Source organism: Phoxinus phoxinus (genome assembly GCF_949152265.1).
Source record: "Phoxinus phoxinus genome assembly, chromosome: 12".
NCBI lineage: Eukaryota > Metazoa > Chordata > Actinopteri > Cypriniformes > Leuciscidae > Phoxinus > Phoxinus phoxinus.
In genome coordinates, this window is record NC_136887.1 from 30,092,864 (window position 1) to 30,108,103 (window position 15,240).

General features: G+C 37.0%; 1 protein-coding gene across 3 annotated transcripts; it reads left to right on the forward strand.

The window, feature by feature from the left end:
- Nucleotides 1-77: 77 nt before the first annotated feature.
- Nucleotides 78-14,602, forward strand: tbc1d2 (TBC1 domain family, member 2). Of its 3 annotated transcripts, none has more exons than XM_079630849.1 (14): nucleotides 78-562; nucleotides 2,004-2,426; nucleotides 3,436-3,580; nucleotides 5,953-6,076; nucleotides 6,984-7,093; nucleotides 7,176-7,378; nucleotides 7,484-7,867; nucleotides 8,482-8,592; nucleotides 8,884-9,056; nucleotides 10,227-10,727; nucleotides 11,223-11,343; nucleotides 11,990-12,175; nucleotides 12,350-12,471; nucleotides 13,305-14,602. In XM_079630849.1, exons 2-14 carry the CDS (start codon nucleotides 2,004-2,006, stop codon nucleotides 13,504-13,506), a joined length of 2,805 nt encoding a protein of 934 aa, XP_079486975.1. In that variant the 5' UTR covers nucleotides 78-562; the 3' UTR covers nucleotides 13,507-14,602. The 3 variants fall into 3 exon arrangements, with proteins under 3 accessions (XP_079486975.1, XP_079486974.1, XP_079486976.1); XM_079630848.1 differs by having other exon boundaries at nucleotides 79-562; nucleotides 2,001-2,426; XM_079630850.1 differs by having other exon boundaries at nucleotides 435-562; nucleotides 1,996-2,426.
- Nucleotides 14,603-15,240: the final 638 nt, after the last annotated feature.

Here is a 15,240-nt window from a genome sequence, read left to right on the forward strand (position 1 = left end):
CTTATTGGTTGATTAATTGGATATTAATAATTACTAATTGTACATGATTAAAAGGCGGTTTTGTGAACCGGTTCAACTGATTCATTAAAAATATGAAAAGATTCGAACAAATTAAGCGATTCGTTTACGAGTCGGACGGACATCGGTAGGAGTCAAATTATATTGTATGTACAAAACAAACGACATTGTATTTAAAGTGTTACATCGGTCATTCTCCCGTATAATTATATGGCTTAGGCCTAATCAAAATAACCCTGACTATAGTAATTAATTACAACAGTTTATAAGTTTCTGAGTTTGAAACCAGCTTGAGTGCTTCAAATCAGTGTATGGATGAAGGCGATGCCTTATGACACGCCTGCCTTACGTCCGCAATACCACGACTCATATTTACATATTCCTGATGTGTGACATTTCCTGATTTCCTTCATGCTGGGACTCTCTGTGAGAAATATGACTCATTCACGAAGGAAGTGTTGCAGAGTGCGAGTTTATAGTGCCATATAGACGCGCTGTGGACAAACACATGGACTAAAGAACTTTTAAGCTTTTTAAAGACAAGGTATGTAATTATTATCAACTGCTGGATTATGTTAGTGTTTGTTTCAGTTTATTTATTCCAACTGACAGCGCGATCCATGCGCGCGTGTGAGTTGCCGTGTTGTTGACTAAGAAAAGACTGGGTTACCATTTTTATGCAGGCTAATTCAATAACATTAACATAATGTTGGGTTCATTCAATTTGAACCTATATTTTCTATATGAATGAATGGTTTACTGATATGAAGCATACTGTTTGTTTGTTAATACATTATTAATACAGTTTACTTTAAAGAATTACATAGAGTTGTATATAAATGCTAATATTTAATTGTGAAATCTTTAGGTTGAAACTGAATTGAGATAACTTAGCCTTGCTATGTATTCTGTATTGTGCAATTCGTTTGAAAGTGTTAGGCCTATTTTGTATGACGAACAATTCTCCATGCTTTTTAAACATGTATTATTATTTCGAAGTATAAGATTGGGTAAGATGTCCCAAGATGACCTCGCATTTATATTTTCCCTTGAACATACATAGAACAATTTGTAAGATTTACTCATTCAAAACAGTTTTGCTCAAAATTGCTCAATTTTTTTGTCTTTGGAAAATAGTGATCTGTGACATATCTGTGAATATCGAAGTTGTTGAATGTTTTTAGATTTATGGAGAAAAATATTGTTTTTATTTAGAAGTAAAAATATTTTGTAATTAATGGGGTTGTTATTATTAAATTCCATGCTTGGATGTACATTTCATACATATTTGCAATTCATTCAAACTTATAGACTAGACTAAGGTAAGTGAATTAATTTCAATTTGAAATCAGTGTTGGTATTATGACATATTCAATGATAATATTGGCAATTAAACAAAAATGCATGTGTCATAGAATTAAGTTCCCTTTCAAATGAAAATCGCTTTATTTTAAGTATATATTAATAAGAATCTATAAAGGACAACAGTGGGGTAAGATATAATAATAATAATAATAAAATAATAATAATTTTACATTTTGTGCTATTAGTACTAAATTAGCACGTTTCTATTTATTTCCCTTGATAAAATAGGCTGATATATCCAAATCCAGCACATGCTAAACTTATATCTAAATATGTTTAATTCAATAGTAAATGCACAATGTTCTTAAGCGGACATCTTACCATACTTGTTCATTTAGTGCAGGGGTAGGCAAGTTCGGAGCCGCTGTCTTGCAGAGACACACCTGAACAAGTTAATAAATGTCTTCACGATCACTAAGGCTATAGGCAGGTGAGGGGTTTTTTCAGGGTTGGAGCCAAACTCTGCCAGCGGCTCTCTAGGACCGAACTTGCCTAGTGTATTAGTATAGTATGCATATATTTTACTGAAGCTCTATTTGATCATATTCTTATGGACATAATTTAATTACTTGGACAACATTCTGTCTGATGTCACGTATTCTCTTTGTTGAGATAAGCAGATGGAGAGCAAGGGAAGCTCCAGCACTCTTCCTCCACCACCAGACATGCACGTATCTCCTGTGGACGAGTGTGTCGGCGCTGAGGAGAACCAACAGCAGAGTTCGGGTCGGTCAGATGGGGCACAGGCTAAAGAGGACACCAATATCCATGCTTCTCAGCCTGACGGGACCTCTCTGAAGCTTGTTCAGTCCGGCAGTAAACTATGTGGCTACCTCAACAAGCAGGGTGGACCTCTCAAAGCCTGGAAGTCCCGCTGGTTTGCCTATGAGGAGAAGAGCTGTCAGCTGTTTTACTACCGCATGGCACAGGATATCAATCCTCTGGGTAAGGTGGATCTGTCTCGGGCCACGTTCAGTTACCCGTTGCAGGGAGAGGAGGGAACCTTTCATATACAGACACCAGAGCGCACTTTCATTCTCAAGGTAAAGTTATCACATGGTTTGGTTTGAAATAACAGGCTTCCATAAACTGATTTTTGAAGCAAAAAAGGGGGACGAGCTGCTTGGGGTGGGATGGTTATTGAGACCAAATCAATGAGAAGAACATGGCAACTATACAGGGGGGGGGGGGATATGAAATTGGAGGGAATATGTGGTTGTGAAAATAATGAATAAATGTCAATGGCTTTCATGTGTTCTATCTTCTGTTAAATATAAAATGGTATTAGGTTAAGGACCTGGGAATGTTCATAAAACATCTATTGGACTAAAATGAAAGAAGAAGAAAAATAAATGAAAGAAGAAGAAAAATAAACAAAAGTGAAACCATTGTCTAATGACAGTTTATGATTTAAAACATTGGAGTTTCTAAAGGTCAGTTGCTGTTCAAAAAACAAGCTTCAGACGTATTAATGAGGGATGAATATAAAACATTACTTATTATTTTTTTCTTCTATCTTTCTTTCTTTTTAGCTTGTTGTTATCAGTAAAGATCCCATTCTTGATTATCAACCGTGTTGAAATTAGGTCAGAGAGAAAAGCCTGCTTGCTGTACCTTGATAAAGTGTGAACAGATTTTTTTTTTAATGTTTAAAATATGGCCTTCCGGAATATTAAATAATGTGGTACAGTACTTCCATAAAGGGACTTCTAAAAGGGTCTCTCCTCCTCATTTGATTATTTAACATTGGGGTTAAGTGTGGAGGAATAACGGACGAGCATCTTGAGTAAGACAACAATGCTTTAGAAAACTTCCTCTAAATAGTGACCGGTTGCATAAACACAGCCATTATGTTAAGACAGTGTCTTAAATTCTAGTGTGACCCACTAGCAGTTAGTCAGGTTTGGTTATCGGTATCAAATAAGGCTAATCTACGTTTAACTGATTTAAAAAAGTCTTTAAAAAAAATTTATGTGTAACTTGTAAAGACCAGTCTACAGGTTTATGCAACCGTCCCAAATTGTGTGTCTTCAAACGTCATTCTGTTTTCAGGCAGCTAACAGGGATACCCAGATGTACTGGTTGCAACAGCTGCAGTTGAAGCGTGGCCTATTCAGGGAGCAGCATGCTGAACATCAGTCCATGCCGAGACCAGACAACCTAACTGTGGAAAGCACACCATCAGCAAACTGCCCTGGTAAGAGGAAGACTATACGAAACCTAGCATTCCTCATTTTTAAACAGTTACATTTAAATAGCAGTTGCTGCACCTTGGAAATTTCACTGTTTATGAAATATGATCTGAGGGGGAATTCACTTCATATTTCAAGGGAAAGTCTAGTTTGGCAAGTCATGTGATATTAAGTTAATAGAAAGGGAAAGATGAGCCCAGTCAGAACTTGAGGATTATTCCAGAATGCTTGAAATCTGTGCATCAAAATAATGTTTTAACTGACGGAGGAGTTCCTTCACCTTCAAACTAACTATTCAGATATTATATGTTACTATATGCAATCTACATTGTGTTCAAGATAACATCCCAATTGTTACTAAACAATGTTACTAAACCATAGGCTCTGAGCATGAGCACAGGCCAGAGACAGAGAAAGGAAAAGCCAAGGTTAGAGGGAGGAAAGCACAAGATTAGCGTGAAAGGAGTAGCTGAGAGCGACCAATCAGATAGCACGTTACTCAGCTGGTTGCATTGTTTTAGTTTAGTCATCATTAGCCCAAGGGGCTTATGCTAACCAGGACTCATACAGTTTAGTTTGTGCATGTATCGTCTGGCTGATCTACTCCTCTGGTATCTGTCACAGCATGAGGGTGTGACAGGAAAGGAAATGTTAATCATCTGCAAGCTTTAAATGTTTAGTAATTGTGGGAAAGGGTGGGATGGATGTTGATATCCATCTTATTCATATGTCGCAGGACAGCTATGCAACTTATCCAAACACAGCCAATATCAGTGCTGCATAGCACTTAGCTACTGTAACAATCTGGGGTTTGAAGTGAACTGAACACAAAATGACTTCTGAGCTCAGTTTCCCTGTGCACTTAACCTACTGTAAGAGGAGACATTTAAATGCCATTATCCACTCTCAGCTGCGAGAGAAACCTTTTCTATTTCTATGCTTTCACTGATCAGTAATTCATGACACAGTATATATACTTATTATAAAGTATTACCAGAAACATTAGTCTTGAGTTACAAAAATATAGAGCTGTGTGAAAACCCCTGTGAAAAAACTTTATAACATACATGTAAATTAGCTTTTTGGCATATTTGGAGTGTTGTTATTTTTAACTAAATCGATTTCATTAGCATCTATTGAAATAAAGCAAAAATAGAATAAAATATAAAGAATAAATCAAAGAAAATAAATGTATAAATGTATATAAAAAAAGACATTAAATGACAGAAGCACATAAAAAAAGCTACAATTAAAATGAAAACTGAAAGTATAAAAATAAAAGTAAATTCAAAACATGGTCAAGCTTTATATTAAGTGTCTTTAACTACTATGTATTAACATTTTAAATTAATCAAAAATATGTTATATGTTATAGTCTGACATTTAATTTAAACAGATTTATGAGGCACAGAAACCTTTTGGGATTTACAGTAGTGTGGCAGCAGTAATTTGATAGAAAATTGCTTTAAAATGTATATCTGCTACAGTATATGACTTATTAATATTGCAAATTGCTCTCTTCTCTTCTTATCCCCGTCTCTTCTAATTGACAATGCTTAAATGCATAATTTCCAGGAATACAAGTAGGGCTGGGCTTGTCATTGTGCTAAAAGCACTTTCATTCCTTTTACACAGACACCCCCTTCCAACCTCAAGCTCTTTTATGCAGGCATTAGGAAACAGCTGTGGGATGAGAGTCAAATGCAGGAAATGAGGAAGTGAATGTCTGAGCAGCTGAATCTGTAGAAATTCCTAAATATTACACCACCAGCCAAATATAACCTAAAAGTATTCTCAGAGACCGAAATAATGTTTGTTTGTTTTACTCTGTGCTAGCTATGGTTAGCATATGTATTTTTTAAACTGCACTTCTGTCATTATCAGGTATTTGAGGCATGCTGAGACATGTACCTCACCCTGTGATAAAAGTACAAAATTGTGTGGCTGTGTCACTAGAGAAGAACTAGGTGGAGCAAGAAAGAGCAGAATATCACATTTTCCATAAAGATATTAAGCAGCATAACTATGTTCTCAACAGTTGATAATAACAAGAAATGTTTTTAAGCACCAAATCATCATATTAGTATGATTTCTGAAGGATCATGTGGCACTGAAGACCGGAGTAATGATGCTGAAAATTCAGCTTGGCATCACAGGAATAAATTACATTTTAGAATATATTTAATATTGTAATAATATTTCACAAAATTACTGTTTTTGATTGGTGAGCATGAGACTTATTTTGAGAATCATTTCTTACAAAACAAATAAGAAACAAGTAAGTTTCATTATCTGAAAGCATCTTGTTTTACTGAACTATCAGATGTATTTAACGCGATGGGTTTGTTGAACATACTTTCTGCTTTCTTTTACTCAGCTAACTTCTTGCCCATGGTGAAGACTCCTTCTGGCCTGGTGGGTGAAGAAGCTGCCAGTCTGCCCGCACCAGGATTAAACAACCCCCTCAATATGTCAATCAAACATCCGCTAATTGAGTTGCAGTGAGTACATGAGTACTTATTATGTTTTCTCTGTCTGTTCTAAAAAAAATCACAAAATAGACACTGGCATCATGGCATATTTTTAGGGTAAAATGGAAAATACATCACACTGAAAATCTGCGTTAGCACCTTCCAAAAAAAGCGGTGTTATCTAAATGTCTCTAGAATTATTATTTTAGGGAAGTTATCATTACTCTGTTACACACATAATGCTTCCTGACATTTTATATGTATGAGAGTGACCAAGCTGTCTTATGAGGGGTTCATAAACTAACGTAAAATTATTAAGTAAAAAAAATAAGTTACAAATAAACTTAGAAAATTGGCTTGTTTTTAATTTACTGATTACTCAGGTATTGCAACGTATAGTCTATCAAATATAAGATTAGGAAGTAATATAGTTTCACATCTGTCTCAATAAGGATGTGGTAAGTTGCTTCTATTTCAAACACTTGTTTCATCATCATCTGCAATGTCAAAAATCAGTAAATTGATTACATAATATACACACAAAGGAGGATGTTAATACATGAATCAAAGGCAATCTTTTTGCTTTTACTTTTTTTAAGTGATTTGACTTACAAATTTCACCGGATGTTTGATTATTTGGCAATGAAACCCTTCAGACTGAAATTGGAGGGACCAAGCTGTATCTAGATACTTGAGTGGGCTCTGTTAATTTGATCCAGTAAACAACTCCCCAGAACACCATAGCAACGACCTAATAACATCATTGTAACCACTTAGAAGACTTAAAACACCTTAGCAACCACATAACAATGCACTGGCAACCATCCACAACACGCTTACCTTCATGTTGCAATGTTTACACTGGCCTTTTTCTTCAAAAAATGTAGTTGTTATTGTGAGTAATTTCTTCAGAGGTGTCTCTGTGTTTGATTTACAGGAACACAATGCACAGTTTCCGTAACCGGCAGTCACAGGAAATTAGACAAAGTGTTTTCCATATTGACGACCCAAATGACACCCAAAAAACACCCTTGTCAAAGACGCACAGTAAGCGCTACTACTTTCTCACCAGAAAAAATAATAAACAACTGTTTTTAATGTAAATGCTCATGGCCACCTTCCTCCTTAGCTTTATCAGTTCCCACGGCCGGATCTTCTCAAACGCCAGAATCCCCGTCTAATGCCAAGTGTGTGGACCTGCACAAAAATCCTCTATCCACAGTGTCACAATACAGGAAGAGTTGGAAAGAAAAGTTCCAACCTCAAGAACTAGACCGATCTCAACTTCAACACGAAAAACTTTCCCTGGCGGAAGAGGTCAAAGCACAGAAGGTAAAGTGAGGACATTAACCACCACTTCACTTCACCTTCATCTTCCTGCTGGGTTATTTATTACTCATATAATCCTCTAAAAGCTGCATATGTATCATTTGCCAGGAGTTGGTGTTGCTGTTACATAAAGTGCTGGAAGATGCTCAGCTGGAGAAACGAACCTGTGCTCAGTTTCTAGCTGCGGAGGGAGAGCAGGAGCGCTTGGAGCTCCTCAGACACGGTGAACGGCGTGCGGCCGAACTGAGAAACCATCTGGAGTCCCTGCAGCAAGAGAACGAGAACCTCCGGAGGGATCTGAACCAGAGGGACTCTCATATCGCTGAACTCCAAGAGAGTGTCCAGCTCCTGATGCACAAGAACCAGGCCAAACAGGAAGTGATATTGAAGCTATCTGAGAAGTTAGCAGCCTGTGGGGAAGACCAGCATTGCACCAATGGGCTGGAAACTGAGACCTTCAAACAGCTAACACTGGAGAATATGCATTTGAAAGTGAGAAAATAAACTTTTTACTATATTTAGTGTATAGAGATATATGACACTCTTTTTAATTTACACACATAAATAAGTGACAGTGAAGACATTTACAATGTAACAAAAGTTTTCTATTTTGATCTTTGTATTCATCAAATATTCTTGGGGAAAAAATTGTTTATGGTTTTCACAAAAATATTAAGCAGAATTATTTTCTGCCTTGTTTTCTTGCAATCATGACTACCATTCAACATTTTGAGGTCAGTGAGATTATTTATCTTTTTGAAGAAATTAATACTTTTATTCAGCAAGGATTCATTCAGTTGATCAAAAGTGACAGGAAAGACTTTGACATTGATAAAAATAAATAATAATATTCTATTCTGCTGTTTTTTGTTTTGTTTGTTTTTTACTTTATATTCATCAAAATCATATTAGAAGGATTTCTGAAGGGTCATGTGACACTGAAACTGGAGTAATAATGCTGAAAATATGGCTTTGCCATGACAGGACTATATATATAATACTCTAAGTCTGCATTATTTATGAATAGTTTGTCCGATTCTGAAATGGCTGTGCCAAGCATGATCAGCTCACCTGTAAACACAATCATGATTATATCTCTATTTCAGGATGATTTGAAAGCATATAAAACCCAGAACCAGTACCTAAACTCTGAGATCTACCATCTGACGACTCTTTGGAGAAAAAGTTCAAAACAGGAGCAAAGTCTGATAGTAAAGGTGAATTTTTTTCTGTCAAGTTTTCTTGCACCCCAACTGGCATATTTTCTTGCTGCTGTACTTTAAAGACGTCTTCACACTTTGTTTTGCTTGGCTAACCTCTTCACCTGAACACTGAATAGGTCTTAATGAACTGAGAGATTTGAGTTTTGAAAGTTAGAGTGTGCTTATACAACTTTAAGGGAAATTCCATTTTTAGAATATGATTCTTATGGCATGATTGTTTGGTTAATGTCACTAAAAAAAGTGTTTGAAACCAGATTTACCATAGCTTTACTATGTGTGTGTCAGTGTGCTGTTTTAGAGGCCAATAACTGTCAGATGGAAAGCAGATATTTGGGAATCCTCCAGAAACTCCAGGAGAGTGAGGAATTGAATCCGGAGCTGAGGGAAGCCATCAAGAAGGTGCTTAAAGATGCAGTTCAGGCAGACCTGAACGCAGCCATCAAAATAAACCCCATCAGGTACACACAGTCCCATCAGTTCACCTGTTCATATCTTCTTTGGAGCTCTCAATTCTCATTCACACTTGAAATAGTAAACCGTTCCAGACTTGGATGGAAATAAATTACTCCGGTTCATAGACATATGAGGACGAGCATGTGAAGAATCTGTGGTTAAAATTCATCTTTGCCATGATACCACAACAGTCTAATCCTAAACTTTTCCTGTTACCTTTATTTTACTGACGACTGCTTCTCAAATCTCGGAGTTCAATGCAGGATTCGCAAACCGCTTGCTCTTGAAAGACGGTGTTAACTTCAAAATACTAGTTTTAAGTTTTATATTGTGTAGGTCTCCTGCTAACTGGATAACTGGATATTATCACTGTCTTACTGAAATACTTCTGCTAATCAGCTGTGGGCCACTATTACATACAACTAATATTAATGCAGATTGTCTGTCGTTCTCACTACTTTGATAAAAGATTAAGCATGGAGCAAGATTTGTTTTACCAACGCTTATGTTACATCAGTCATTCACGCTAGAGCTCGGCTAAGGTATACATTCCATACATGCACTGTTATTGATACAGTTTCCACGTGTTCACCGCAATATATTAGAAACATACTCAGTAAATAATTTAGTACAAGTAAAATAATTGGTTGATGGACATGCACTTGTTAATGCTGATGCTGAGGAGTTACAGTTGCAACATCTCATAGTGTGCCTCAAACGGAAAAGTAGCGTATCACTGAGAAACGTCCTGCTCAAGTCGTCGGTGCGGTTCGGGTTGAATAACTAGTTCTTCTAGTGTTTCATCATCGGACTCGCGCTCGGATTGATATGGTAAAATCGACGTCATTGTTCGTTACTGTGTTTAGTTTGCGGTGTAGGAAGCCTCAGGACAAGCAGAGCTGACGTCGACGGTAAACCAATCACAACAGACTAAGCTTTCTGGCCAATCAGAGCAGAGTAGCTCGCGGAAAAGAGGGATTTAGAGAGATTGATTTATCTTGATTAAACAGTTTTTTTACCTTTGATGCATGTAAACCTGTTGTAGGAGACTCCAAAACAACATTAGGAAACTTTAAAATAGTATAATAGGGGCACTTTGAACAGTTTGCCATATAAATGTTTGTCAAAGTTCTGTTTATGTTGGAAAATAATTCACAATTCCCAACATTCTACAGTGAGTACGATGAATATGGATTTAAGATCGCAGTGGACTACAAAGTTGAGGACCTGAAGCTCCTTGCTAAGATCCAGGCCCTGGAGATCCGATCCCAAAACCTGCTGAATCACGAGGAATGCGACGGGCCACTGTTGGCTCGTTGCGCTCAGCTCCTGTTCGGACTTCCTGAAGCTGAACTCTCTTCATCGACAGAATTGAAGGGTCTACTCCGGACAGGCTTGCCACGCGAGTACCGCGTGAAGGTTTGGCGTTTAATGATACAGACTAGAACCAAGACGTTGAGAGAGCGTCATCCCGACCGCTATCAGGAGCTGTGCGAGAAGAGCAGAACCTCACCTCACCTGGTGCCCAGACAGATCCAGCTGGACCTGGATCGTACGTTGACCTCCAATCAATACTTTTCCCCTCCTTCGAGCCCCTTAATTCAGAAGCTGGAGAGAGTTCTGCAAGCGTTCTCATGGCAAAACCCCACCATCGGCTACGTGCAGGGACTCAACAGGTAATCACAATCCAACCGACAACTGGTAATTGGTGCAGAGACACAATAGACATGATAAAGAGAGAAGTGGCTTTGATTGTTGCAGTAATCACAAGAACATTTTTAGCTGAATATTGGCCATTACACCTAAAATCTCTGCTAGATTTACTTAAAAATGTCTATTTATTTTATAAAAAGGGGCTTTTTTACTTGCTTAATTTTACATTTAATCGAGTAGCCTACACCCCTTTAACACCCCTATCTACATGTAAAGTGTTTGTTGTCTTGTCTGCCATGCTGAACACTGAGTGCCAAGTGACTAGCTATTTAGTACTAACATTATGTTGACCTTATATTGACCATGTCATGTGATATACTGACATCTAGTGGTCATTTGTTGATCAACAACTTGCTGAAGAGGGCACCTTACAGGCACATCAGATTAGGGGTAGGTTTACCATGACAACTATATGCAAAAAGAAAGGTAAATACCAGCATCTATGCCGCTGTGTTTAGACTGGCGGCCATTGCTCTGCTGGTACTGCAGGATGAGGAAGATGCCTTCTGGTGTCTGGTTGTGGTCGTGGAGGACATCATGCCTCAGAATTACTACACTAAAGACCTGCTGGGCTGTCGGGTGAGACAAATCTTAAAATACGCTCGTTTTACTTAAATACTTAATCCTAAAACTTGATGCTTATTGTCGGGTTTAAATTTGATTTTCAGTTGTAGATTTAAGTGGTCTCAGATTTTTTCTTTTTTTAGTAGTTTGAGGTAAGTTTCTTATGTAAAACCAGTAAATTTCTGTAATATTATGGCAATTTGAATAAATTGTTTTCTATTTTAAGTTTAAATGTTTGTTTTTTTCTGTCATGACAAGCTGAATTTTCAGCATCATTACTCCAATCTTCAGTCACAGATATTTCATTCTAATATGCTGATTTCATGCTCAAGTAACATTTCTAATTATTATCAATGTTGGAAAAAAAAACAATTGAAAACAGTTTGCTTCTTTTTTTTCCCCAGGAGTCATGAATGAACAAAGTAAAAAAAAAAAAAGCATTTTTTTTTTTTTTTTGTAACAATGTAAAAAATCTTTAGGGTCATTTTAATTCATCCTTGCTGAAATTTTTTTCTTTCTTTCTTTCTTTCAACAACAACAAAAAACTGACCCAGAAGCAGTAATGTATATTCCTCAAAATGACCCATGGTTCTAAAATGGCCCGTCTTCATTTTACTGTCTCTCTCACACACTTCTTCCATCTTTCTTCTCATCTATCCAGGCTGACCAGCGTGTACTAAAGGACCTCATGTCGGAGAAACTGCCTCGACTCACAGCCCATCTGGAAGCGCTAAACGTAGACGTATCACTCATCACTGTGGAATGGTTCCTGGTCCTGTTCGTTGAGAGTCTGCCTACCCGCATACTGTTTAAAGTATGGGACACCTTCCTGTATGAGGGCGTCAAGGTACCTTGGATCAATGACAGAGCATTCTTGGAAATAGTGGATGGATCAGTACTGGGTTTCTCTTGAATTACTGAACAGATTACAAACTGATAATAGTTTGATGTTTCTAAATACTCTGCGGAACATTCTGCTATAGCGTTCTGAACTAAGTCGCCCATTCATATTTTTTCATAGGTGATATTCCGATATGCACTGGCTCTTTTCAAATACAGAGAGGAAGACATCTTAAAGATTCAAGACAGTGTCGAAATGTACCAGTATCTCCGCATCTTCCCCATCACCATTGCAGATGGAAGGTGAGATGAAGGATAGAAAAAAAAGTACTATAAAACTGAGTGTGTATATACAGTAAATATAGAGTAATGTACAGCAACAGAAGTTTACAGTGTAGAATAGTAATATTTTCTGTAGTTGATGCATTCTAAAGGTATTAAGACATTATACAATAAATGTATGTATTCATAAAGCCTTTATACCATATAACAGTATTCATGGTTACACCTTTTAAGGATGAATTATAACACAGGACATGCCATTACATTTGGTGTTTTAATGTATTTTTTCTCTCTAACCATATTAGGCTAGTCTTAGGCACGCCAGTATTTTCGCCCCAACAAAATGGTTTTACGTGTCAGTAGAAAATATCAGTTTACATTTCCAAACACAAATTTTTCCATTAATTGCAATAATCCAGTGAGATTTTTGTATGCACAAGGAGTCTGACAACAGCCGGCGCTCCACACACAGATCTGATCTAGCTTTTTTCACCACAGTCAGACATCACCATATATATATATATATATATAATTCATTGAGTCATAGTAAAACAAAACAGCCTGCATCTGTCTAAGCAGCAGTCACACAAATAGAAACAGAATATGGGTCAGATGCTTCTGTGGTGTGGCTATTTTAAACATACGCCACTGATACTATGCATGCCTGGCTTGTACCTGCTCATTCCTGCTTTTAGTGCATGGATGGCATAGTTTAAAAAACACAAAGAAGAAAATCACAAAATCTTTACAAATCTCATGTTTCTGCAGGAAATAAACATGTCAGCTACCGGAAGTTCATTATGTATAGTTTTCTTAGATATAATGTCGATATACCTCATCTTCCTTTTCCACAGAAAGCTGACAAGCATTGCCTTCAATGACATGAACCCACTGCCCATGAAGCTGCTACGGAACCGCCACGCCGTGCATCTGGAACACCTCCGCGCTGAGATTAGAGAGCTGGAGAACTTACAGAAAGCTTACAAAGCTGAACGTGTCCGGTCCAAAGACAAAGAGCTGGACACCCTGGCTAGTGAAGATGAAGAGGAGGTATAGAGTAGACAAACATAAGCTCTTGATGCATGTGCAAACGCCTTGAATGCTGGATGAGAAACACTACATAAAAACAACTCATCAGTTACTCACCCTCATTTTGTTCCAAACTCATATGATCAGCCATTTCCATTCAGTAAAAGTGAATGGAGATTGATTCTGTCCAAAAAAAGCACCATATAACTATTCTATAAACTCTATATGCACTATATTCCAAGTCTTCAAAAGTCTTATAATAGGTTGCATGAGGAACAAACCAAAAAAGCTTTTATCAGGATGACATGAAGGTGAGTAAATTATGACAATTTCATTTTGTGACGATGCACATGGCTTGAACAAAAGGATCAATAATTGTTATCAGCTGACCTCAGTATTGGGCATGTCCAGGCCCTACATATTTGCACAGATGCGTATATGCAACCACGCCACTGTTCAAAAGATCCGGGTCAAAATTTTACAAAAATTTATTTAATTTTGCAAGGATGCATAAAATTTATAAAAAGCGACAGTAAAGAGTTTTACTTTGTTACAACATTTTTTTTAATAAAAAGTTATTTTTAAATATTTCTCAAATAAATGCAGTTTTTTTCTATTCCTCAAAGAAATCAACATTGATAAGAAATGTTTCTTGAGTATCAAATCAGCATATTAGAATGATTTCTGAAGGATCATGTGACACTGAAGACTTGAGTAATGATGCTGAAAATTCAGCTTTGATCACAGGAATAAATAGGAAATATTGTTTTTTTACTGTGGTTTTTGATCAAATGCAGCCTTGTTGAGCATAAGAGACTTCTTTAATTAAAACATCTTTTGACCCCAAACTTTTGAACAGTAGCGTATATGTAACCCCTTCAGCAAAGAATTGTTTATAAATTTGTTTTGTTTAAAGATTTTGTACTGTGCTGCTACTGTATATAACACATGCATGCATATATTATCAGCCTCACGCATAGTTTACAAACCAAAATGATATGATCCTGAAAACATGCACATAATAAATATAAACTGTTTTTCACTCCAGCTTGTCTTTATATTTAGTGTAAAGTCTGTCTGATCAGCTGACACTGAAGAAACAGTCATTTTTTCCCCCATTTTATTACTTAAAAAAAAAAAGAACAGGATACATATGAAATCATAAATATAAAAATCAAACAAATCAACAAAAACTTAGTTCAATGTTACAAACAACTTTACTGCAGGTAAGAGCTAATAGCTAATATCACACCAGAAGAGTAAACTGATGTATTGCCTATCCATGACTGTGTCTGATAACAGAATCGGCATATTCCCCCGTGTGACAATAACAGAAGCACAGTTTCCCAAAACCAAGAGGAGAAACAGACTCACGATCTCACCTCGAAAAATAAAAACAGTGGCTCGTCGCATAATAAAGCTATTGTTCTATCAGTGTTAAGTCACATGTATTCTAATGCCAAACAGTTCACGTTCCTACAAAAATGGCTCATTGTTTTAAAGAGTTAGAAAAATCCCTTGTCAGGAGCATGCAGGTCGTGTGTGTGTGCGTGTGTGTGTGTGTGTGTGTGGTTATGGGTTTTACTAGCTTGCCTCTAAGCACAGCTCGTCTGTCTCTTTCTAATACACACTGACAGGACTAGCGATGTCACAGCTGTTACTGAGATGCTTTCTGTGATTTAAAGAAAGGAAAAGGCTATGAACAAAAACAAAAACTGGTTTTCAACCAGGTAGCAGAAGAGAGAGTTTGTGCACTGCTTA

What these genes read in the sequence shown, in the direction of transcription:
- tbc1d2 (XM_079630849.1), top strand. Translation starts at nt 2,004, where the DNA reads ATGGAGAGCAAGGGAAGCTCCAGCACTCTTCCTCCACCACCAGACATG. An exon ending in ACCCTTGTCAAAGACGCACA is followed by an intron (nt 7,094 to 7,175) that starts GTAAGCGCTACT and finishes CTTCCTCCTTAG; the next exon opens with CTTTATCAGTTCCCACGGCC. An exon ending in AAGACCTGCTGGGCTGTCGG is followed by an intron (nt 11,344 to 11,989) that starts GTGAGACAAATC and finishes TCATCTATCCAG; the next exon opens with GCTGACCAGCGTGTACTAAA.